Source organism: Drosophila subpulchrella, chromosome 2R (genome assembly GCF_014743375.2).
Source record: "Drosophila subpulchrella strain 33 F10 #4 breed RU33 chromosome 2R, RU_Dsub_v1.1 Primary Assembly, whole genome shotgun sequence".
Lineage (NCBI taxonomy): Eukaryota > Metazoa > Arthropoda > Insecta > Diptera > Drosophilidae > Drosophila > Drosophila subpulchrella.
Genome location: NC_050611.1, coordinates 6628554 through 6652336, shown reverse-complemented (window position 1 = coordinate 6652336; position 23783 = coordinate 6628554). Strand labels below are relative to the sequence as shown.

Genomic DNA, 23783 nt, shown 5'->3' with positions numbered 1-23783 from the left:
TTGTATTTTAAAAAACTCCCTCAAGAAATCCTCCATTAAATGGTCAAACATTTGTAAGGGAAACCCCCTTTTTCTACGCCCCTGATAAGAAAGCTTAGTAACGACAGAATTTGGTATTTTCCACAAACGCTTTTGTCGCGGTATCCAGGATTTTTGACGCTTCAGTATGCGGTTATCTCTCACAGTTAAAAGTTTAGTTCTGCGAACTGATTTAATTCGTATTTTATTTACCATTGTGATAAACGCGTGTGAAAAACAAAGACTTTCCATTTACCTGCGAGCACAAACGATTCACGAGCGAAAGTGCGAGTCTCAAAAATCGAGCGGAAAAACGAGTTTTCCATTTGATTTGATTTGATTGTGAAAGCGCAGCAAGATTTGTCAACGCAAACAAGCAAGAAGAAGAGCTCGTGGACATCGTAATATTTGTTAATAATAATAGCATCGAACAAAAAACAACAACAACATTGCGGAAACAGAATCTTCGACTTATCGCGTAGCCGTCGTTTCCGTCGGAGGGCTAAAAATATACCCACCCACGCTCCCCGCCCCCTAAAATCACCACCCACACCCCGCCCACAATCCACCCACACCCACGCACAATTTTGGAGAGGTGAACTTGTGTTGACTTTTCCAGCGCGCGGACTTTTCCGGGAGGAAAATGCAAAAATGAGTGTTCGAGCAGCCAGCAGACAACTGGGAATTTGCGTAAGTTTAAAGCGGATACTTCCTGGTCTTGGATTACAGGGTATCAGTGTGGGTTGGTGAGAGAGTGAACCAAAAAGGATTGTTCATTCCTTGTGTTCACTTTTACCAGTTATTGGATGAACAGTTGAACACTTTGTTCATTCTATAAGAAGAGCACTGAGAGAAAAATGTTTACTATCCGTCAGTACTTAATTATGATGTGTAAAAAATGAACTTAAAGAAATGTAGTTAGCATCTTATACTTAAGTGTACCAGTCAAAGTAAAGATATGTCTGCTCGAGTATCTTTACAAGGTATGCCCTCTTCGAAATCCCATATCTTTGCTAACTTTCTGCCTGCCAAAGAGCCGGGTGAGCTTTTATTTGCTAAATTTAGTGCCGCATTGCTGAAAATAAGAATGGGAGCACCCTGCCATCGGTTGCCGGTAGGCAGACACATATATGTATAATCGCCCATGATGGCCAGTTTGTGTATATAGCGTATATCTTTCGCCAGGGCAGATGATTCGACTCGACGTCCATTGGAAACTGTTGCATGGGCTATCCTGACCAATCGATACCTTCGGAGCCGAGCCTCAGTGCAAACTTTGGCTTGGAGTCCTGCCTAAATCAATAAACGCTTCAAATCCCTGCCATATTGCGTCCATTGTAATGTCAGCACACATTCTCGGCCCAATCCAAAGGCATTCGCACTCGGCTGCAGGCATTTATGTGTCCACTCTGCGGATTCAACCGACAGGCCGGGCAATAAATATTGAAAATTCAATTACCCGTCATGCAGGCAGCCGAAATACCATGAAATTATTATAGCCAGAGTGCGAATACTCGTATATACATATGCATATGCTTTTGCATGGCTGTCGGTTACTTAAAGTAAATAAATAAACACATCTACTGACCACATTTTCACTCAATCTGCCAAGTTGGCAAAGCCTTATTACTTTCCTCGCATGCAAGCTATTGATTTTAATTCGCCCCGTATTCATCTTGCTTCATTTGGCCTCTGAATTTATGTTTTTTCCCCTGAAAGCCTGACTTTCTTTGGCCCAGCTTTTCCCTTTCCCTTCGCTTTTTCCCCACTGCCAACAATGTGTTCAAACAAATTGCTATTTCAACACTGGAACACATTAATTAAAATGCATGGTTAGTTTATTAATTTGAAGGGGCCTTTACTTTTTAAGAGTATAATTCCTGGGAACCTTTCACCTTTGAAGATTCTTAGCTCACTTTCTAAATTATTCCCGGATTTCCTCAGTTTGAGGAGTCAAAAAGTTGTAGCCCTAGCAACTTCAATATAAATTGTCAGTTTATCAAGTGTTAAAATATAGTTACAAGCATTTCATTTCCACAAGTAAATTAAATTATAAAGAAGTGATAGTTTCGGCCCTTCATTTAAGAAAAGGTTATATCGGAACCGAAACGTTTTCTTTTTGTTCGCATGTAATTTAACAAAAGATAAGAGTACGTATTTTGTTATTTCTTATATATAATGTATTTAAAAGTAACTCTTATCAGTACTTAACATTTTGCTGGTGTTTTTTCTCTTCCTTTTCTCACCCATTCACACCCCGATTTGCTCGGTTCTTTTTACTTCCTTTTCGCAATTTACTCAGTCGGCAGTACTCGCAATTACACTTGTTTTTCTTCGCCCGCTTTGCTTCTCGTTCGCATTCTGATTGGAGCGCCAACCGCCAAGTGAGTCACTTCCCAAGGTTATTCAACGTAGCTCTCTTTTCTCGAGGTTCCCAAGTTCTCCATTTCTCCCGACTGGTATATGGTATATGGTATACGTATATCGAATGCTAAAGGCCAACGGACGATCTTTGGCTCACACGATAGCCGATATCAATATCAAGATACCCAGTCAAGTGGCTCTCCTCTTTTTAAGTTTGTGCGGAGAGATAGAACGATTTCATCGAGGGGCTTCAGGGTTTCAATAGAGCATTTGTAGGCTTTCTTTCGGGTCAGCGAGCAGATAATACCCCATTCCCAAGGGGAGCCATTAAAACTAAATATATAGTAAAGGGTGAATGCTTAAAACACTTCATAGGTAAAAACAGTACCTGTTTCAACGTTATCTATAATTAGCATATGTATGTATGTGCTTCAAAATATCTGTCAGTTTAGTAGGCAATAGCTATACGTACTTACATATACATCTTCCAACCTTCACCTCCTCACTATCTTAAGTATTTTTATATATAAACAAAAATAAATATATAAGTGGTAGACTATTTTGTCTTAATCAATCCGTCGCCCACTTAACACTTATGACTAAACGATGAAACACAAAAGAAATGCTTTATTGTGTCTATTTTTATATGTTAGTTGTTTTAGTACTTTTATTTCCAAATACCTGTGCCTAATAGATTAGATAAGATTAAAGACTTTATATTTATATTAACGATTTAACTCTTTCTCATAATTTTTTTTTTTATAAATTGTATATTAATATATTTCATCCTTTTAGATTGACTTCTTATGTACATATTTTCTAAACAAAACCAATCTTTATTTCTTATTTGTTAAATTATGTTAAATACCACTTCTATAGAAAAGACATTCAAACAAAAAGACTGGTCTGCTTTTTAGGGTTTTAAATATCGGGGAACCCCCTATAAAACTATTTCCCCGGAATGTCTCCCTGCCAATGACTCAGCTACCACAACTTAGTATTCCATATATGGAATTGTTTCTCATATTATTGTTCCGACTAAAGCAAACGTAATCATAGGTGAGCATTCCGGTGAGCTTTTTGTTGTCAACTGTTTCTGTCGTCGAGGGGGGTTACAACTGGTTTGGTGCTGGCTGCTGGCTGGGAGGAAATTGATAAGGGCTACGGGAATGCCACTATCGATGACGGGCCACAATGGAAGCCCATTGTTTGCTCTTATCTGGCCAGTTATTGTTACTCCACTTGCGAACATAGTTATTTATTTATCTATTTATTTATTTGGTGCATGGTTCGATTGCGTGCGTCATGCGGGGTAAGATATGATTCTGGTGATTCATGCCAGACAAGTGCATTCTCATCCTCATCCTCATCCCCTTGGTAGAAAATCAATAGCCATAGCGAGGGCTCAAGGCTCTCGAGATGTTTGCCGTAGTGTAACCTTGCTGCTTTGTTTTGCAGGAACCGGAGGCGCCTTGAATGAGAGTCCTTAGCCTGACATGTCAGATTTCGTGCCGCGCGACCTCCTCCCCGATCTGTGGGAGGAGATACTCCGGCGCCACTGGATGTTCCTCGAGACGGAGGAGAGCATGCAGAAGCTCGAAGAACGCAAGCAGCTGGAGGGTGAGTTGGTCACCTGATTCTTATTTTGGGTATAACTAATCCCTATCCTTATTCACAGGCTGCCTAAAGGAGTTCCTGTGCGTGGTGCAGCACGATCGCAAGTTCTTCCTGCCGGAAACCGGGCGTGTCCTGCGGCGATCAGTGCGTGAGCTGCCGGACTTTTCGGCCCAAAACGCTATCGTGGCCTTCGAGACCATCAGCCAGTATGCCAACAACCTGTTTACGAAACCCTGGCGGAAGGAATATCGCACTCTCAAGGTGGATACCCCGGGATTCTATGTTATTCAACACCTAACTAACCTACAAAACCATCTATTTGCAGACCTATTCGGGATGCTTCCAGCACGACATCCAATCCCGCCTGCTGGACGCCGAGCAGCTCTTCCTGGCCATGGGGTATCGCAGGGTTTCCGATGACACTTTCGTCCTCGAGGGTCCCATCTGTCCGGATCAGGTGACGAATGTTTCGCGCGACGCCATGGCCGCCTACGTGGAGTGCCAGATCATGAAGCACATATATGCCGGAGTCACGGAGGCGGGATACAGCTGCACTTGGAAGGACATTCTGCAGTATCGCGAGCGAATCGTGGGCGGCACATCGAGGACCATCAAGGAGATGGTCAGCCAGCTGAGTGAGAAACGGATGCGCAAGGAGCAGCCGCCGCCAGTGCAGGAGAATACCTACAGCAATGTGGCGACAGTTGCGCCAGCCGGTTGTGTTCTTCATGGCAACAACCTGGCTCATCATCCCAGCAGCTCCGGCAGTTGCGCCCTGCATCCAAATGGCCTAAACGAAGTGGGAAAGTATCTGCCACCGTATCCAGCGCCTCCGCCGCAGCAGCCGCATCTCCCTGGTCCGCTCATGACGCATTCTCGCAGCTTGGAGCACTATCAGGAACCGCACTCCCATCTGCCACATCGTCACTCCTTCGACCAGCAACTCCAGCAGCAGTGTCAGCTTCCCCACGTCTACGAGGCGCCCTATGATTGCCTGGATGGCCTAAGTATGGGTAGCACGGCTTCCTACGCGGCCGTTGCTGGGGCCTATAATGCTCCGGGAAATCGGTATCCGCTGCCGTACAACATCTCCAGCCATCTGAATGCACCTTATACCGCTCCAGCCGATGTCTATGGAAGTGGTGACCACCCAAATATGTACGCCACGCTGGGAAAGACTGGCCCCACCCATAGCTGCGATTTCCATCGGCGTCAGCCGAGCACTTCTGCAGCTGCCGCAGCCGCATTGGCGGCCATGCAGCACCGGCAGAGCACCTATCCGCCGGACCACCATCTCATCGACTTTGACGAGCGTGCGCATCTAACCCAGCACGACTTTGGGACGCACGACTACGATCCGCAGTACGCCGAACTGAGGGGTCAGGTGCAGCCAAGCATGCGGGGAAATCCGGCTGCAATGTATGCTACCTACGGTGGTTACGATCTGCCCACCACGTTGCCGCAAGCGCCACCGCCAACGGCCCAGGACATGTACATCTATGCCCGTCCGGTGCCCAAAAGCAGCCGGATGCGAGCGCTGGCCGAGGCGGGGGGAATTAATCCAACTGACAAGCATCCGCGATCAGCGGAAAAGCAGGTGAGTTCAAAAGGGTTCCTTATGTCACAGAAAGATTCCTTACCTTCGTTACTTTCTTCTTGAAACAGAACACCATGGACAATAATCGAAAGATGCACAAGGAATTGAAGGAGCGGGCTAGTCGAACGGCTCCTGCGAAGAGATCGGGCAACGAACGTGATATACCCACCACTATTTCCGACATGAACAGCTACGACTCGGCCAGCCTGGATGGCTTTGTGGCCCTGGACAGCGCTTCGCCGCCTCTAATGCCCAAGGTTCAGGAGGGCGTCGGCAGTTTCGAGTCCTGGAACTATGTATTTAAGAACCTCGAGCGTTCGGGTTACACTAAGGACTTGGGCGACCGCGAGGACTTACTCGTTCAGAGCCTGGATTTGGACTCGCTGGCCATATCAAATGGCGGAGCGGCAGCTCCTCCGCCGGAAAAGCGACGCGAGGCCACAAAACCCACGAATGACGAGAAGGCACGCACCCTGGAGAAGAAATCCGGGACAAGCCGACGTGAGGCAAAGGTGGTGCAGGCCCCAGCGCCAAGTCCTCTGCCCAATACTAGCAGTGCCGGCGTGAAGAAGGTCAAGTCCGCTTTAAAGACGGCCATCGTGGACAATCGGGGAACAGGATCACGGCATCGCTCGGGAGCTGCGCCCAAACAACCGCCGGCCGTGTCGCCGCAGCTGATCGTGACCAGTCCGAACGAGTGGAGCTGCAGCTTCTGCACGTTCCTCAATCCGGACACCAAGCGCATCTGCGAGATGTGCTGCCGCAGCAAGGACTTTAATCTGGAGGCCGCCTCGGCGGCTTCCTCCTCGGCTGCTGCAGCTGCAGCATCGGCGGCCAGTGTGTCGCATGCATCCTCGACCTGCGTCTAGGATGCAGTTCATGTTCATCTGAACCCCCCTCGTTAGTGATACAAACAGTGTATAGCTTGATATATTTTTTATACGACCAATGTAAGCCTGTGCGCGTGTCTCCAAGATCTAGTCTCGTAGTCGTCGTTCGATGGCAGGCAACCCTTTGTTATCCGGATCCATACTTCTTGGATCAGAACGGATGACGTTGTACATACGAAGTATTCTAATTAGTTACCCCTACTTGTAAACACACGCTTTAATTAGTTTTAGATTGTTTCCCCATTGTTAAGGGCGCTTCTGTTTCAAATTACGTGCCTCCCTGTATAAGTCATCTATATATATATACAACACATATAGACATTTATATATATTTGTACGTGTGCATGCGACGCGAGAAGCGAGAGAGTGAAATTTGAACTTGGAAATTTTCTAGGAGATCAACTGATAATTATATACCTTATACTAATAGTTGCATTCACAATACGTATTTCCGACAGTACATCAGAGTACATAGCAGTTCTATACCGAAACTTGCATAGATAATACACACCTATAGCCGTAACATAAGCGATTTCAATTCGAAGAACCGAGCTATGCATAATGCAAAACATAAATAAATCGAACAGAACTGGTACGGGTTGTAAACTTGAAATTTTTGATTCAGATTTTATCAGTAAGGAGTCGCAGGAACCGCAGTTCCTCACTTCATCGAATGTGCATGGACAGCAGAAGAGTAAACCACGTCATCCCACCCAACCAAGCTATGTGACAATTCCCAACGCTGATTTGTTTGTTGAAATGTTACTATTGATTACCTGTTGATAGCATCCCCGTAGATTTGAAAAGCTCTCGAGATATTTTTATAAAGAAGCGAAACCACGTACCTATTGCTCTATGTTAAATAGTTTATTATATATTTTTTTGTACCTCCTCGTTTCGAGTCCCAAATACCTTTCTGTATATGCCATTTGCAAGCAAAACGAAAGAGGAAAATTTATAGATTCTAGAACGATAATGAATTGAAAGAATCATTGAAATTAAACTTCACTAAAGCCATTTAGGCACTACCTTCGCTCAAACCATTTTATTACATAACTTTGCATACTATTACCGAATGAATTTAGTGGCAGCTCTTCCTAAAAAGAACCCCTAACAAAAAAATAACAATAAAAATACAATTTTGACAAATCCATGCCTAGTTTGAATGGGGGAATTACGTACCACTTCCTTATACTTCACAATACCTAAAATACGTTTTCAACTTAATTAGGTCTATGCTCAACATGACTTTGATCTTGGTGTTAGCCGTGATACTGCTACTGCCCATGACTTTTGGCTATAACTACTGCAACAACAGGACCCACTTGTGCGAACTGGCCAAATGGAAGCACTTTATGTGCCGGCTGGAGGATTTTCATGCCTTTGGAAAAACCAAGTATCATGCCATCGTTCCGGACACCGCAATAGTGCGAAGGGAAACATTGGGCGTGATAAATACTTTCCGGAACACGTTCGCTAGCGGGGATCTGACCACGAACGACAACAAGACGTTCCCGAGCGCCAAGCGGATGAGGAGGCTTAACTGGGACTCGGAGCTGTCGTACATGGCACGCACCCACGCCTCCACCGTCTCCTTCAAGCACTCCGAGTGCCGGTCCACCCAGCGATTTCCGTTCGTGGGTGAGGTCCTGGCTCTTTTGCCCCCTCAAAAGTCCAAGCCTACTATCATCGATGAATTGAATAAGTTATTAAAACCGATGTTTGACGAGTACAAGGTTGTCGAGGATCCCGATGGCCTGCTCGATGCTTACGATCCCATAAGGTGAGCTATACCTTGGTGCTCTAAGCCTAAGATAACCCTGACTTGCAGGGACTTCCCCGCGAGTCACTTCACTCTCTTCGTCAGCGATCGAGTATCTCGTGTTGGATGTGGCATTACGGTGGGTTCCAACTGCAACATAGGTCATACAGTCGGGTAAGTTGGTGTTCTTGCAGCTGGGCTTTCGTTCCTGACTCATGTGCTCCTACAGCTTCTGCCACTTCCTCACGTGCCACTTCGACTTTAACAACTTGGCGGGTTCGTATGTCTATAAGGCCGGAAAACCTGCCAGTGGCTGTGGTGACTGGAACACAGGTGGCAGCGTAAAGTACTCGAATTTGTGCGCCAACACCGGCGCTCTTTTTCCATCGGTGAGTGGTAGGCCGTTTGATTATCATTAGCTTATTATAACCCATTAACTGTCCAGGATCGAGGTGACGATGGAGAACTGCATGGCGGGTCTTAAAATATTTGATATGCCATCTGCATTATAGCACCTTACTTTTTCACCAATTTTTCCTGAACACAAGCGAACATTAAAATATTGAAAAATCCTAGGTCTTTTGCTTTTACATCAGAACTAGCCCAAGCATCCAGATATTCTAATCTGTATAAATTCCTAGTAAAATGAATTCTAGTATAGTTTTACCATTTATATTGCTGTTGCCCATAGTTTTCGGCTATAACTACTGCAACAACAGAACCCATGTTTGCAATGTGCGTAATACAGTACACTTCATGTGCCGACTGCACAGGTTTACTCCCGTCGGCAGCACTGCCCGGTACTATGACACGGTTCCGGACACCCCGAACCTACAGACGGAAATATTGTCCATACTAAACCGTTTCCGGGACCAATTTGCAAGCGGAGCGTTGAGGACGAGTGAGAACAGGACCTTCGAGAGGGCCAAACGGATGCGTTTGCTCATTTGGGACAAGGAACTGGGGTACATGGCTCGCGCCCATGCTTCCACCATATCCTTTGCCCACTCCGAATGTCGGTCCACAGAGCGATTTCCATTCGTGGGTGAGGTCCTGGCCATGATGGTCCCCAAGGCCAAGCCCAAGCCCAGCGTTCGGACCATATTGGTAAAGATGTTCGATAAGGTGTTCGAAGAGCACCTGCTGGTTCCGGATCCGGAGGGCCTTCTCCAGGGCTTCGACCCTATCAGGTGAGCTAGGTTCATTCAGAAGGCAGTGCCTTGGATAATTCCAGCAAGATCCTGCAGGGACTTCCACTGCGCGCACTTCACTAATGTCATCAGCGATCGAGCCTCTCGGGTGGGCTGTGGTCTGGCCGTGGCCAGCAACTGCCGCCACGGGGCATCTTACAAGTGAGTAGGGTCCATACAACTAAAAGTCAACCTTCTCCGGTATACAACATCTGTGGTAGAGCCCTCGTGAATCAACAGTACTCGTATCTTTTTGCCTCAGTGTGAGGTATTTCGAATGATTTAAAGAACCTAGGAAATTTTATATAATATTCAAACAGCAAGCTACCAACTATTTTTATACCCGATACTCGTAGAGTAAAAGGGTATACTAAATTCGTCGGAAAGTATGTAACAGGCTGAAGAAAGCGTTTCCGACCCCATAAAATATATATATTCTTGATCAGGATCACTAACCGAGTCGATCTAGCCATGTCCGTCTGTCCGTATGAACGCTGAGATCTCGTAAACTATAAAGGCTACAATACTGGGATTAGGCATGCAGATTCCTGAGATTCCAGCGCAGTGCAAGTTTGTTTCAGCAGAGTGCCACGCCCACTCTAACCCCCACAAATCGCCTAAAATTGTGGCTCATATATTTTGATGCTAGAATAAAAATTTTAACTGAAATGTGTTGTTCTCGTCAATACCTATCGATTGACCCAAAAAAAGTTTGCCACGTCCACTTTAACGCCCACAAACTTCAAAAAATCGTAAATATGATCGTGGATATCTCGGAAACTATCAAAGTTAGAGAATTAAATTTTCAGATTAAATTCCGTAGCCTTGTACGCAGCGCAAATTTGTTACGCGAATATGCCACGCCCACTCTAACGCCCACAAACCACCCAAACCTGTGGCGCCCATAATTTTTATGCTAGATAAAATTTTTTTACTGAAATGTATTGGTCTCGTCAATACCTATCGATTGATCCAAACAAAATTCGCCACGCCCACTCTAACGCCCATAACGCTAAACTCTGTCTACCGCCGGCAGGTGGCGCATTTTAATTTCGATTTGCTGCTTGCATATCTCCATTTCCCTTTGTTCCCTTTAGCTGAGTAACGGGTATCTGATAGTCGAGGTACTCGACTATAGCGTTCTTCCTTGTTATAAAATAAAATTGGGCGCAAATTACAGTTTTTAGCTTGGTGAGGTTTTTTTAAAGCCAATATGATTTGTAAAAAATGGACAGTGTAAGCGTCACTGTGGAAAAGAGATTTTCGAAATGCCTGTCGATTCATTGAGGGTTTAATTATTCTTATTTGGTAACTAAATCCATCCTCGTTGATCGTCGTACTCCTCCAGCTTTTGCCACTTTCTGACTTGCTACCTCGACTTTAGCAACTTGAACGGATCGTATGTCTATAAGGCTGGGGAACCTGGCTCTTGTAATGTGTGGCACACGACGAGCAGTAAAAAGTATACCAACCTGTGCAGAAACAATGGAGACCTTTTCCCCCAGGTAAATATGTTTTTTTTTTAATGCCTTAACTTTAACCTATTTGTACGCAGGACCACGGCGACTAGGCCTTATGAGGTCCTTAATATATTCGTACATTTATATATTTTCTGCCCAGGAACCACTTTCGAATTCTATATCAATCGGAAGTTCATTTACTTTTAAATCAGGACTAAGCCTAACGTCCAGTTATTCAGAAACAGTTTTCCATTCTACACTTAATAAATTCTTAGTAAAGATGATCTGGAGATTTGTATTGCCAGTGATATGGCTGATGTCGCTGGCTTCCGGCTATAACTACTGCAACAACAAGACCCATAGATGTGTCTTGAAGAACAGGGAGCACTTCATGTGCCGACTGGAGAAGTTCCCTGCTTACGGAGGCAAGACCAAGTTTCATCAAATCGTTCCGGACACCTCCAATTTTCAAGAAATGGTACTGGATTTGCTGAACAGTATGCGAAACCGTTTTGCGAGCGGAGAACTGATAACGAGTGAGAACAAAACCTTTGCGAAGGCCCGGCGGATGCGCAAGCTCATCTGGGACAAGGAACTGGGGTACATGGCTCGCAGCCATGCGTCCACGGTGTCCTTCATGCGCACGGAGTGCCGCTCCACCCAGAGGTTCGCCCACGTGGGTGAAACTCCTGCTGTGGTGATCGCAAAGAAAAAGCTCGATATAAAGCAGATATGTGGAAAAGCGTTCAAAACGATGTTCGACGAATATCTTAATGTTACGGATCCGTTTGGCCTCCTCCATGCCTTCGACGCCGTCAGGTGAGTCCTGGCCAGGTTGAAAGTATTTCGAACTTGGGATAACCCTGCGTTGATACAGGGACTACTACGTGGGTCACTTCACCACCATTATCTCTGATCGAGCCTCGCGCGTGGGATGTGGTGTTGCCGTGGGTTCCAACTGCCTAGCGACTAACGAGTGAGTAAGGTGGTATCCCTATAGACAAGCTCTCATCCTTGATTCTCCGCTGGTCCTGCAGATTCTGTTACTTTGTGACCTGCTACTTCGACTTCAATAATATACAGAGCTCGTATGTGTATAAGGCGGGTGACCCCGGGTCATCCTGTGACGATTGGGGCGTGCATGGCAGCGATAAGTATCCCTTTCTGTGCAAAAACAGTGGCCAGATTTATCCCCACGTAAGTTTAAGTCTTACCCACTTTGAGTATCATCACATTCACCCCTAATTTCCGCAGGATCACGGCCACAAATGGTAAAAGTCCTTTGTGAGGTGTTAATATATTCGTAAATTTATATATTTTCGTATGCTCTCGCCTAAGGGCTCTGAAGCACAGGAGACCAACTTTGAATACCCAGAACCTAGAACCCAAAATACAATCCTTACAATTCCTACGATCCATTTCGAATTAATTTCTAGGCTGATGCGAGTTTTGGGCTCTCTTCTTACACAGTTATTTGGAAAATGTACTGGGCTTCCTCGAATGGTTGTTCGACTTACCATTTTACTACTCATTTTACTTGTAATTTTCTACTTCCATCTAACACCTAACAGACTTAGTCGGTTTTTGCTTCGCTATCGTTCGTGTATTATTTTCTTTTGTTTTGCAATTTTCAAGATAGAATCGAGTGGATTTGTCGAGTGAAACCAGCTTCATCTTCGGAAAAATTCTTTAGCATACACATAAAGCAATTATTGAACAGTTAACGATTCTAAACAAGGACCATATTAACCTTCAGACTAACTTTTGCATATTCGTTTGTTCGAGTAAGTAAGGTTCGTATCGTCATTTCGATGAAGTTAACTTAGTTTCGCGATTGCTGAGTGCCTAGGCTTTTTCTTTTCCCAAAAACGCCACCGATTTGGGTCTAAAAACGAGCACAAAAGTGCCGACATGCTTATTCTACGGTTTTGCTGATGTGGATAACATTGACTAGTAGCGTTACCTATGCGGGCCTTCCGGTTTTACGAGTACGTACTTTCGCCTGGAACTCTCCTAAAATGGTTTTGAAAACGCTTAGAGTTCGATTTGAAAATGCACTGGAATGCCGCTCATCTTACTCTTGACCTTTTCTGGGGTCGTGTTCAATCTGTACATTTAGAAAAATACATATAAATATTATGGGGGTAAAGCAGCTAGGGGAATTCCTATGAAGAAGTCGGGATGACAAGCTCAAAAGGTTGGGCAAAAAAATGTTCAAGAGTCTTTTGAATGGGATATATAAATGTCCAAATATTCACCGATAAAGCGGTTAAAGAACACACTCAAGGATATTTAGATGTTCATCTGCAAGGTGGGTAATATTACCTATCAATTAATTTCGTAATTTCTTCGTCTCCATTCCTAATTGTCCATTCTGATTCTCCTAAGACCTACGGTTAACACCAAAAATATATATTTACCGCTTGATTCGCTGGTAGTTTTCCCCCACTTTTAAAGCCCCTAAAGCGGCTGGCCAATTGGCATTCCATAAATGTTCCTTCCCTCGATTCCCGATTCCCTCTATAATAACGTATATCAGTGCAGCATTACCTTAAAATAATGTGCAAACATTCAGTGCTAATTACGTGAAATGACGCTTCCCTCAAAAACATGTACAATGCAGATAAATAATTGTAGTTGTTCAGCAAATCCTTGGGGAGTCCTTCGGATGTAGTCCCCCTACAAAATGTTGCATCCAGATCCGTGCATCACCTCGCTGATAAACATGGGCGTGCCTGCGCCCAACCCGCCATCCGTCTTCTGGTGTTCATTCTAAAAAATTTGGGAGGGGGTTTTCAGATCTGAAATTCAAATACCCCATGTGATGAACTCACATCATCGTAGTCGCAGTCGAAGTAGTGGCTCTGACACTCCATGCACCGACAGCTCTCGGACATTTTGCAGGTGATTCCCCACTGTTTGGCCAGGTCCTTGTAGATCTCCTTGCTCGTCTTGTTGCTCATCATCTCCGGGGTGAGCAGACTGGTGTGGCAATTGGGCTGCTGGCCCAGTTGGTTCTGCCGCCTTCCACTCCGCCCGCTCCGCGATGCAGTCGATCCTGAGGCGGAGCCGGTGCAGCAGGCCTCCTGGCACAACTGACCTGATCCAGATCCCGAACTCGCGTTGCCACCTGAAAGGGTATGTAAGTTTTAGTTGATAATAAAATGAATTACATGAAAACTTCCATAATAAAAAGTATATCATTTTTAGAATTAAACTACACTACAACATTTTAAACCTTTTTGAATGAAACCGTATATCGTTTTTAGAATTACACTATACAACAACATTTTTAAGCTTTTTGAATGAAACCGCAGCTTGGAAAAGATATTCTGAAAGTAAGCTCTCGTTGTTTTATTATGGCAATGTAAAGATTTTGAGTTTGCTATATCTTAAAAGTCAAATTATAGGTATGGACTTTAAAATTAAAAATGCGAAACAAAGTTTTTAAAAATTAACACCTATCCTGAAATAGGTTTAAATTAGTCGGGAATATACCATATTATATTCATTTTATATACCAAATGGTATATTTCCTATTGATTTCGATATTCACTTGATTTATTTAGTATAAAAGAATAACTAATCAAATTTTTTTGAAGGCAGTCCCTACAAAAGACTACTGAAGACAGATAGTTATAAATATAAAGCAAAGATCAACTTATACAGCTCAAGAATTCGCGTCAAACAGATCGAAGCACTCTAATCTTTGGATTTGTATAAACACAATGAAAATTTATTTAAAACAGAATGCCACCTAATGGTTTCAGATCTTGCATACCTTCACTGTAGTTGGAATAACTGCCACGATTCAGGAGAGGATCGTAGAAGTTATGGCCACCTCCGGATGAGGCCGCCGCCTGGCTGCTGGTGCTGGCCCCATCCCCGTCGAAGGTCGCCTCGTGGCCAGCACCCTCGCCACAGGCTCGCTCCTCGCTGCACTGGGCACACTGGTCGTCCTGGCACTGGCCGCATTGATCCTCATCCAATCCTCCACCTGCTCCTCCTCCTGCATACCGATCCTCCGTGCGGCGCGATGGCGAGGCCGCCATCTCCGTCTCCAGCAGGAACTCGTTGATGCTCAGCTGCTCCTCGTTGTCGCTCCGCAGTTCCAGTTCGGTGACGCCCTCGAAGATCTGCTCCCCGTCGTTGTTGTTGTTGGCGTTCTGGATGTGGATGCTGCTGTGGCTAGTGGCGCCGTTGTTGTTCAGATTCTGCCTGCAGTCGGGGTCATTGCAGAAGTCACCGGCGCCAGCTGCTCCATTCCCGGCCAGCTGCTCCAAGGCGGCACTCAGCTGGGCGGCACTGTGCCGCGAGCTGTTCGCCGAGCTGCGCCGGCTGTTCTGATTCGGAGTGGCGCTGTCCAGGGACAACTGTCGCTGGTGCTGGGACAACCGAGTGTTCTGGAAGAGGAAAAAATAAGTGGATTATACTTGTGTGACAATAGTTCATTCAAAGACTATCCAAGGAATTAATAATATTAATCCATTAAAAATTAAAATATAACAAGTGAAATACTACGAGTCTGGGATATATCCCCTCCACTCGGTCTAAAATGTATATTTGCATATACATATTTTATACGGATATGCATATACGTATTTTATTCCAAACTTTTTGTTTTTTACGAAAATTTTATTTTTGTACCCCCACAACAAAGTTCTGGAACCGCCACTGCTGAGATAAATATGAAACAAACCAATGATTCTGAAATACTAAATACAACTATCTTCTAAAGATAACCAACAAAAGGGGGAAAGATTCTTTGGTATTATGCTTCTTAAAAATACTCTATTTAAGTTCGGAACTCCAGATCCTTGCCAGACTCACCTCTTCTAGCACATGCTCGTAGGAAGGCGGTGGAGTGGTGGGCACGGTATCCCCATCAGTATCCGTCAATGATTCGTTGATGCACGGAGTGCGGCTCTGGTTAAGATATCCTGCAATGAGCCAAGGGCTTAGTACTACACGTTAGACAACAAAGATGTTACAAATTTACAATCATTCCTATTTAACTCTGACTTTAATTAGGAGATTTTTAAAAAGAAGGTGAGTGCAATAGTAGTGGGAGGTTTCGTGCGTGGAGTACAAGTTATTGGAAAAATTTTAAAAACTAATTACTTTGTTACCCAGTCAAGTTTGTGCTTATCATGCAATTTACTACACAGAAAAAAGAAGCTGCCAAATAATTTGTAAAGACCATAAGGTACATATGTTTGGGCATATGACGATTCTTAGATGTCGTTTAAGATTGTCTATATAATTCTAAAACATTAAATATGAAAATTTATATAATAGGCAACTTCTGGTTGATATCATCAAAATCAACATTGATTTGATTTTCGAACTTAAAATGCTTGTTGTTTGGAACCAAGGTGATATACTATAATATATAGTTATACTATACTATTTTTAATGTTTTCAAATTAGTTAGTAGAGTGTAGATAACTAAACATTGGAAGACACTATGATAATAATAAGGACCAGGTGTAAGCTCTAAGCTAAATTTCTTCAAAAATGAAAATTGATTAGGCTAAGTATCTTGTATATTTCATATGCCAACACAATATAGTACTGGACGTCCTCAAGAATTACCCTTTTCTCGCTTTTAAGAATATGGTCCTTATAGCTTAAATAAGAATTTTAATGTATTTTATATGCCTAGTACTCGCATCATTACTTATGGTATCCCAATTGGATGACCCACTTGGGATGCATTTGTTCCCTGTGTGTAGGTTGCTACTGTGTCCAATCCTTACCCATTCGCATGGTGTTGGTGGTGGGCGGCAGGAGCAGCTTGCGCTCGCTGTTCAGCTGGCCGAGACTGCTGGAGTCCGCGAGATCGAGGCTGGAGCTGCTACTGGCCTCCACCGCCTCCTGGAGGGGCTGCGGGTGCGGCTGCTGCTGGCTCTGGGCGCCCAGGAGCGCCTCGTTCACCTGCGGATCGGGATCGTGCTCCTGCGAGGTGCTCCGCGAACTGCCCATCCGGAACTTGAGCTTGAATGGCGCCATGGCCGTCGTCTCTGGGTCCACCTGCTCCTCCTTTTTCCGCTGGCTTATGGTTACCTTTCTACTGCGATTGCTTTTCTATTCGAACGGGCATTGGATGTTTCGGCAGACTTGACAACATCGAAAATTACGGAAGAAGGTATAGAAATTACGGAAAATACGGAAATAGAGCGAGTGTGAGAGATAAAGAGGGGGAGGGCGTAGCAACAGATTTACAATACGGTTCTATATCAGAGGCGGTGACTTGATTACGAGCAAAGAGAAATAAACACAGATTTTCCATCGAATTCACATTTACGCCAATATTAATTGATTTGGTTGAATGAACATGTTGGGTTTTCAGCTCTTCTCGCTTTTTCATTAGTGGCATGCATGGTATTGGTTTAGCTTAATTAAAGTGTTGCTTTCAGCGCAAATTACCTGGTTGTCCGAAAGCAATGAACTGTAATTAGATAATGGCAAAATTTTGCATGTGAGTGACTAATTTTGGGGATAAAAAATGTAGTTAGTAGCTAAAGGTATAATAAGTTTACCAATCGCATATTTAAAGATAACTGTGTTACAATAAATATAAAGAAGTTACAGGGTTAAAACTTTTTATTTTAACCCTAATAGACCCTTAATGATGTTTTTGGCTTTGATGCCTAATTTCCGAACGTATTCCCAAAAATTCTTTTCTACTCAAGAATTCTCAAAAATAGGACCTCGAAACTTAAAAATGCTCTTTTGGGTCATTATAGGTCATACAATTCTTTCGAATTTTTAAAATAGATATATTAAATATATGGATATATATAATATATATATTATTATTATCTTGACAGTTTTTAGTTTTACCGCAACTGATTTTCCACAAAGGGTTCACAATTGACCGCTTTTGCACCCGCACACCTGAGCTGTTTATAGTTTCCGTGCGGAGAAAATTTGGGTAACCGCCCTTCCGCCCCTTTGTCATTATTATGCAGATTGCTCCAAAACCCACTTTCGCAGGCCCATCCAAAGGATACAAGATGCACAAAGTCTGTCTTGAGCGCACAGGCAAACTATTATTATGCTTATTGCGCCGAGGAAGCTCATTAAGTCTTGGATGGAAACGTCCTTGAAGGATGTGCATGTGCATGTGCATCTGCCCCATGTGGGTGCATGCATCCCAATTAAGCCAGCGGTGTTTCGTCTATTTGCATACCGATATCCATCAACTTTTGATTGATAATCCATCACCGAGACGGGTGAAATGATGGCCACACATAATTCAGCAAACATTTAACTTGGCATATTTGCCGACAATAAACTGCCAATTGGCGGTGTTGACTCGGCAAGCAGAATCATACGGAACTGCTGATTGGATGCACGCAAATCCCCAGTCCCCAATCCCCATCCCGTGGACTCATCACCCCGAAGGTCGAACAATAGCAAGGAACCTCCCGCCAGCTTCAGACCGCCATTCCCCGTTCCCCAAAATCATCCATATGCCAAGCATTTTGTGTGCGAATTATTCTTGCTTCGGAATTGTTTGATTTGTGGGTCGGGCACAAAGACTCTGGTCTTTCGACTGTGACTGAACATGAACTCAACATAGACAATAAGGTACAACTTGTGAAAACTTTAACTTTGAGTTAGAAATATATGCAAGTGATTATCAACTCTTTATTAAAAGTCTCAAAAATATTTTTCAACCATACCATAGATCTCTAGGGATCTGAGTATAAATTCTTATAGTTTATTTTCAGCCAGAGCTCCCAAAATGTGCTCAATCATGTGTCCCTAGCCTGTCAGTCTCAGCTCAAAACAGGAAAAAATTATGATGCCCAGTCTCTGGTTAAGCAAAGAAACTTTTTTGTTTCACTCGTTTTATGTATCTGAACGTTACTAGATCAGAAATACATGAAAATGTCCCAAAATAACAGTTGGGACCTGTGTCAAAAATATATTTATCGCGAGTTCTTCAGAGGAAGACTTTCTTTGTGAGAATACGTTTTTGGTGGAAAAGGGTGGAACATCAGTTCACTCCTCTTCTAAAGAATAACAATTAAAAACTGCGAATTCTTCAGAACATGATGATTGTCCCATTTAGTTTATGGTGATATTGTGTGATATTCATAAATTGTATCACAAAACACAATTGCAATTAAAATTGTTTGCAATTTTCGTTAAGATGTTAAACTTTTAAAGCAATATAAGATAATTTGGATTTATATCTAAACCATGAAAAGACATCAGCTGTTTTAACACCAGTCCCAACTGTTATTTTGGGACTCTTTCATGTGTTTCTGATCTAGTAACGTTCAGACGCCTAACACGAGTAAGAGAAAAAAAGTGTCTTTGCTCAACCAGAGACTGAGCTTGATAAATTTGTTCCTGTTTTGATCTGTGACTTTTGGAAGCTCTGCAAAAACACACTGAGAGTGTCTTTCGATTCCATTTTGTATAGAGTCCTAAAGTAACAGATATTTTTCTGGGAAACCATTTTTTCAACACATAATAAACCGCTTTCATAAAATATGTATTATCTTATATTCATTTGTAAATACAGCAAATTATTACAGAAAGGTCAATGTGGCAGTGTTGTGCGAACAAAAGAATAATCATCCGTCGGATGATTAAAAATCAAAAAATTAGGACGAAATCCTTTATAAAGGTGTCTTAAAGGATGCAGTGAACAAAAACATCGACCTATATAATTAATAACGATGTATTGTTCTTACGAACTTAAAATATATGGTTGCATAATTCTAGACATTACTAAAAACGATTTTAAGAACAAAGGTTTTCTGTTGCACTCTAGATTAAAACATTTTTTTTTAAACTATCTTTTCAGAGTGGTTTGTAGTATACTAGTACTTTAAGTACCAACTGAGGTAGGTGTCCTTCGATAGGCGGTCATGGCAGCAACAGTTGGCTTTGGGTGGGGGCCACCTCCTCCTCGGATGCATATGCATTTCCGAGAAATGGATTATGAATTGTTCATGAGTCGCGGGACATTGGTGGTGTGGGGGAGGCGCAGAAGTGCTTTAATATGGAAGCAAGCTTAATCTTTAATCGAAACTTTTGACTTTGAGCAATGGCAGAGCGCATTTGGCATTCTCATTAATTTCACAGCGGACAGGCAGCGAGGTGCGGGAATCGCCCCCTAGTTTTACGGTCCGGACAGTTGGCTACGTGGTTGTGTCATCCTGCAGTAAATTGTTTTTCCCTGCTCCTGTCGTAAACAGGGGCATTAAAAACTTGACTTGACTTGACTCGTCCGTCGGGTTGAGGTTGCAGCTCATCCCAGTTCGATTCGATACCTGGGCCATATTCGGCCAATGCCGTATATAAATAGTGGATTGACCTAGTTGCTAAAACGAAACACTACCATTGTTGCATCCGCCTGCCAGAACCAAAACTGGAATCAGAAACAGAATCAGAACAAGAGTCACAAGCAGAGGTCCTGTCAGTCGCAAAAGCGAACAAGTGCAGCCTGTTTGCATTGCAATTGACGCCAGCAAGGTCACTTCTTATCCCGGGCTTAGCCTCCCGCCACTTTCTGGATAATGGTTACGATATTTAAATGTCCTTTTTCGCCGCACACCCCTCCTACGGGCAGCTCACTCTGATTAAAACGCTACCCACTTCGTGGCCATCAGCATAAAATATACACTGAAGGAATACACTGAACCACAAAAAAGAGGAGGCGTAGCATGTCACCATTAAAAAACCTGTTTTGGCGAAGATATGATCTAAAGTGCTGAAAGCAAAATACAAGTCTGCATAAAAAACTTTTGTTTTTTGTAATAACTCTAAAAGGTGTCTAAAAGTATGCAGTAAAAAACAAGAAAAAACGCTATAGTGGACGGCCTCGATTTTAGATACCCGGGAGTGTGAGGGAGATGGATATATGCATGCAGCAAATCGGCTGTTTCCGAGATTAGACACCACGCCCACATGCCACCTAGCGTCTATTCCTTTATTTGCTTATAACTTTTTAATTTCTCGTCCGATCTCAACAATTATTGGCACATAGATGGGCATGGATTATAAGAACAAACTGCCTTTTCTATTTTTAAAAAATAGACAGACAGATTTATCGTTATGGGCGTTTGTGGGCGTTAGAGTAGGCGGGGTCTTCCGATGAAAGAAAGTTGCTTGGTCATGGCTAGAACGACTCGCCTTCTGATCGCGATCAGTAATTTATATACTTTATATGGTAGGAAACGCTTTTTTTACCTGTTACATACTTTCGGACGATTCTAATAAACCCTTCTACTCTACGAGTAACGGATATAATAAGTGGTCGTCTTTTGATATGAATCCATAGGAATATATTTACCAAATATATTGTAGCATACTTTTAGACACTTTAGTGAATGACTTCAAACCCTTGGCTATTTCTATGGAATCTTGTATTTGAAATTCGTCTTAAAGCCGTTATTATAAGTCGTTTTCTGTACGATGTCAAGTTTTTCTCTCTGCCGCAAAGTCAAATTGCTGGCCATAAAGTCAGTGGGAAAGTGAGCTCTTTGCCATTATCGAGAAGCGTTTGCCACCGCGAAATGAATATTTTAGCTGCGTTTTTTACGCTCAAGTGCTCGTTGAAGTGCTTTGTGGATTTTTGGGGCATTGGGTGCGGCACAATTACACAAATTGGATATTAATTGGCTGCTCCAGGTCCGACTCCTGGTCGACTGCCCGATCCCGCCGACACTCGGACCGCAATTAGTGGACATCGAAGGGCGCCCAGGTAAACAAATACGAGCTTGGGGGAAGAGATGAATTGATAAGGGGGTGCCGTGTCCTTCGCCCCGGGATATCGATATCGAGGTGGTGGCGAGACGATGATGGAATGCCTGGCCGCGAACATGGCATCATCGCCATAAGGACAGATGTGGCATGGCTCGGGAAAGCTGATACCTAATTGAGCAAACAGCTTGGGGCTTCAACTCGCATTGGGTGGGTCAGTCGTTGCTTGTTTTTCCCCCATTATTCGCATTTTTCCTTTGTGTCCAGCCCGTTACGAAAAATCGAAAACACAGGCGACCAGGCGACTTTGCAGCCTTGGAGCGCCGAAAAGCAAAGGATAAGAGAGTCTCACCTGACGACGGGGATTTACAGCCGGATCGGATGAGGATTAGGTGGCGACCTGAACGAGGACTTCTGGTTATTCCCGATTTCGATGCAACTCAGACGAGAATCACCTTGCCTCATTGCGTTTCGGGATAAATACGGTTTGGGTTTCGTTTGAGACACACAATAATCCACTGGGCCTTCTGATTGCCACAGACTGCGGAAAGCTGGCCGAAGGACCAAGCTTTTATTGTCCTGCTAAAGGCGATGGGAGCTTTTTTGGAGCACGGAGCGCGCAGCTTGCGAAAGTCCTGCGCCTGCGCCCAAAACCTTCCGGCATTTGGAATCCATTGTTTTGCTTCGCACGGACCATCCTCGCACCCTCTGCTTTGGCCCCAAATTCGCGTGAAAGCCCACGGATGGTAACCCCCGTGGGTTCACTCCCCCTTCCAGGAACACCCAGCCCAAAAAGTACCGGAAAAATACCGAATAGGGGAGTATTTAAACGAGACTTAAACGAAAAGATCCTAATTTCTATTAATTTTTCATAGTGCTACTCCATTTTTAGACGATTCCTTAAAAAGGAAAAAGTTTCAAAGTACACAGTACACAATGAACCATGAGTAACCAGAACTTACATATGAAGGGTATACTTACGTTAGGGAAGGTCCACAATGATGTCATGTTTATTACACTATCATCTTCCTCTTAAAAAAGTATTCCCTATAACAATTGGAATGTTATATATATATATGTACAATGTACATTGTTTCCGATATATTCTAAATTAAATTTGTATTTGAACTGTATCTTTTTAATATTAAGATTTAAAATGTGAAAGAACTAAAATTCATCATTATTTTTTGCTAAGTTTAAGTTTGAACTCAACTTTGCCGCTATTGCTGTCGCAACTGGTGTAGAATGTGATCCACAAGTAGTAATCACCAGCAGTTATCCAAACAAGATTCCACTTATTAACATTGAGAATAATATTTTTTACCCAGTAAGTTCCCTGTGGCAGGGAACATACGGTTCCATTCTAAAAGTCTAGGTTGGTGTTTATGCCCGTCCTAATCGTGGTACTGATATATGGATTGAAAAACTCCTTTAGAGCTTTGCAGATGGGCCTCTTGTAAATTTCTATGAATTAATCTTGAAAAACTGCACCGTCACTTTATGTGAATCACTGAAATCCTCCCAAAGAGTAATATTTCCTGAAATTAGTTCTGACCAACCAGAAATCAAACCTCCAGGATAGGCTTCAACCCACTCATGCTCAACATTGAAGTGTGAAGCGTCCTAATTTACTTTCAGACTATTAAGAAAATGGTTTAAGAAAAGGCTTAGAGTCATCTACCATCCAGACAGCGGAGCAGACGAGCACTATCAATAAACTTAACATATAACTTCACAACTGTTCTTTAGAGGGAATACACCTGACATTAATACAATAAACAGATTCTAGACTCGTGTGCTTGTACACATAAAATAAGATTTTATAGTTCACAAGAACTGATTACAAAGCCTTACAGGTGTATGTAAACACATGGGAATGCATAACACAGCCGACAATTTTGCCAATACCATAACCTTTTTCAGAGGTATTTTGGTCAGAAGTTTGTAGCAACCCTATACAGTGTAAAGTATATGTTTTATTCTTTAACTATGTCGGTCTGCCTTTTGTTTGCCATTTTTGGCAGAGAGTTATTTTTTTATGTGTTACTAAATTTCTAGTATCCCGCTTTTTCACTATGTACAAACAACTGAAAATGTTTTGTACATTTAATATTTATAGTACTGTTATACGTAACCAAAATTGTCTTAATCAATCTA

General features: G+C 43.2%; 5 protein-coding genes across 7 annotated transcripts; 4 read left to right on the top strand and 1 right to left on the bottom strand.

The window, feature by feature from the left end:
* The first annotated feature begins 164 nt into the window (after positions 1-164).
* Positions 165-7092, top strand: LOC119552083 (protein tamozhennic). Of its 2 annotated transcripts, none has more exons than XM_037861858.1 (5): positions 165-708; positions 3841-4002; positions 4061-4260; positions 4325-5596; positions 5665-7092. In XM_037861858.1, exons 2-5 carry the CDS (start codon positions 3879-3881, stop codon positions 6463-6465), a joined length of 2397 nt encoding a protein of 798 aa, XP_037717786.1. In that variant the 5' UTR covers positions 165-708; positions 3841-3878; the 3' UTR covers positions 6466-7092. The 2 variants fall into 2 exon arrangements, with proteins under 2 accessions (XP_037717786.1, XP_037717787.1); XM_037861859.1 differs by lacking the exon at positions 165-708 and adding an exon at positions 2018-2168.
* On the top strand, positions 6960-8855 carry LOC119552086 (antigen 5 like allergen Cul n 1-like). Its single transcript, XM_037861863.1, has 5 exons — positions 6960-7078; positions 7718-8269; positions 8318-8422; positions 8478-8637; positions 8694-8855. The coding sequence occupies exons 2-5, from the start codon at positions 7722-7724 to the stop codon at positions 8730-8732; spliced, it is 852 nt and encodes a 283-aa protein (XP_037717791.1). The 5' UTR covers positions 6960-7078; positions 7718-7721; the 3' UTR covers positions 8733-8855.
* On the top strand, positions 8805-11132 carry LOC119552087 (venom allergen 3-like). 2 transcript variants are annotated; one of them, XM_037861865.1, is made up of 4 exons: positions 8805-9438; positions 9496-9600; positions 10823-10943; positions 10994-11132. In XM_037861865.1, the coding sequence occupies exons 1-4, from the start codon at positions 8894-8896 to the stop codon at positions 11006-11008; spliced, it is 786 nt and encodes a 261-aa protein (XP_037717793.1). In that variant the 5' UTR covers positions 8805-8893; the 3' UTR covers positions 11009-11132. The 2 variants fall into 2 exon arrangements, with proteins under 2 accessions (XP_037717793.1, XP_037717792.1); XM_037861864.1 differs by having other exon boundaries at positions 8809-9438; positions 10787-10943.
* LOC119552085 (venom allergen 3-like) lies at positions 11010-12309 on the top strand. The gene is made up of 4 exons (XM_037861862.1): positions 11010-11717; positions 11776-11874; positions 11936-12095; positions 12153-12309. The coding sequence occupies exons 1-4, from the start codon at positions 11014-11016 to the stop codon at positions 12171-12173; spliced, it is 984 nt and encodes a 327-aa protein (XP_037717790.1). The 5' UTR covers positions 11010-11013; the 3' UTR covers positions 12174-12309.
* On the bottom strand, positions 12194-22176 carry LOC119552084. The gene is made up of 7 exons (XM_037861860.1): positions 21979-22176; positions 17328-17349; positions 16658-17017; positions 15729-15838; positions 14680-15301; positions 13733-14028; positions 12194-13670 (listed from the first exon to the last, which is right to left on the bottom strand). Exons 3-7 carry the CDS (start codon positions 16908-16910, stop codon positions 13578-13580), a joined length of 1374 nt encoding a protein of 457 aa, XP_037717788.1. The 5' UTR covers positions 16911-17017; positions 17328-17349; positions 21979-22176; the 3' UTR covers positions 12194-13577.
* Positions 22177-23783: the final 1607 nt, after the last annotated feature.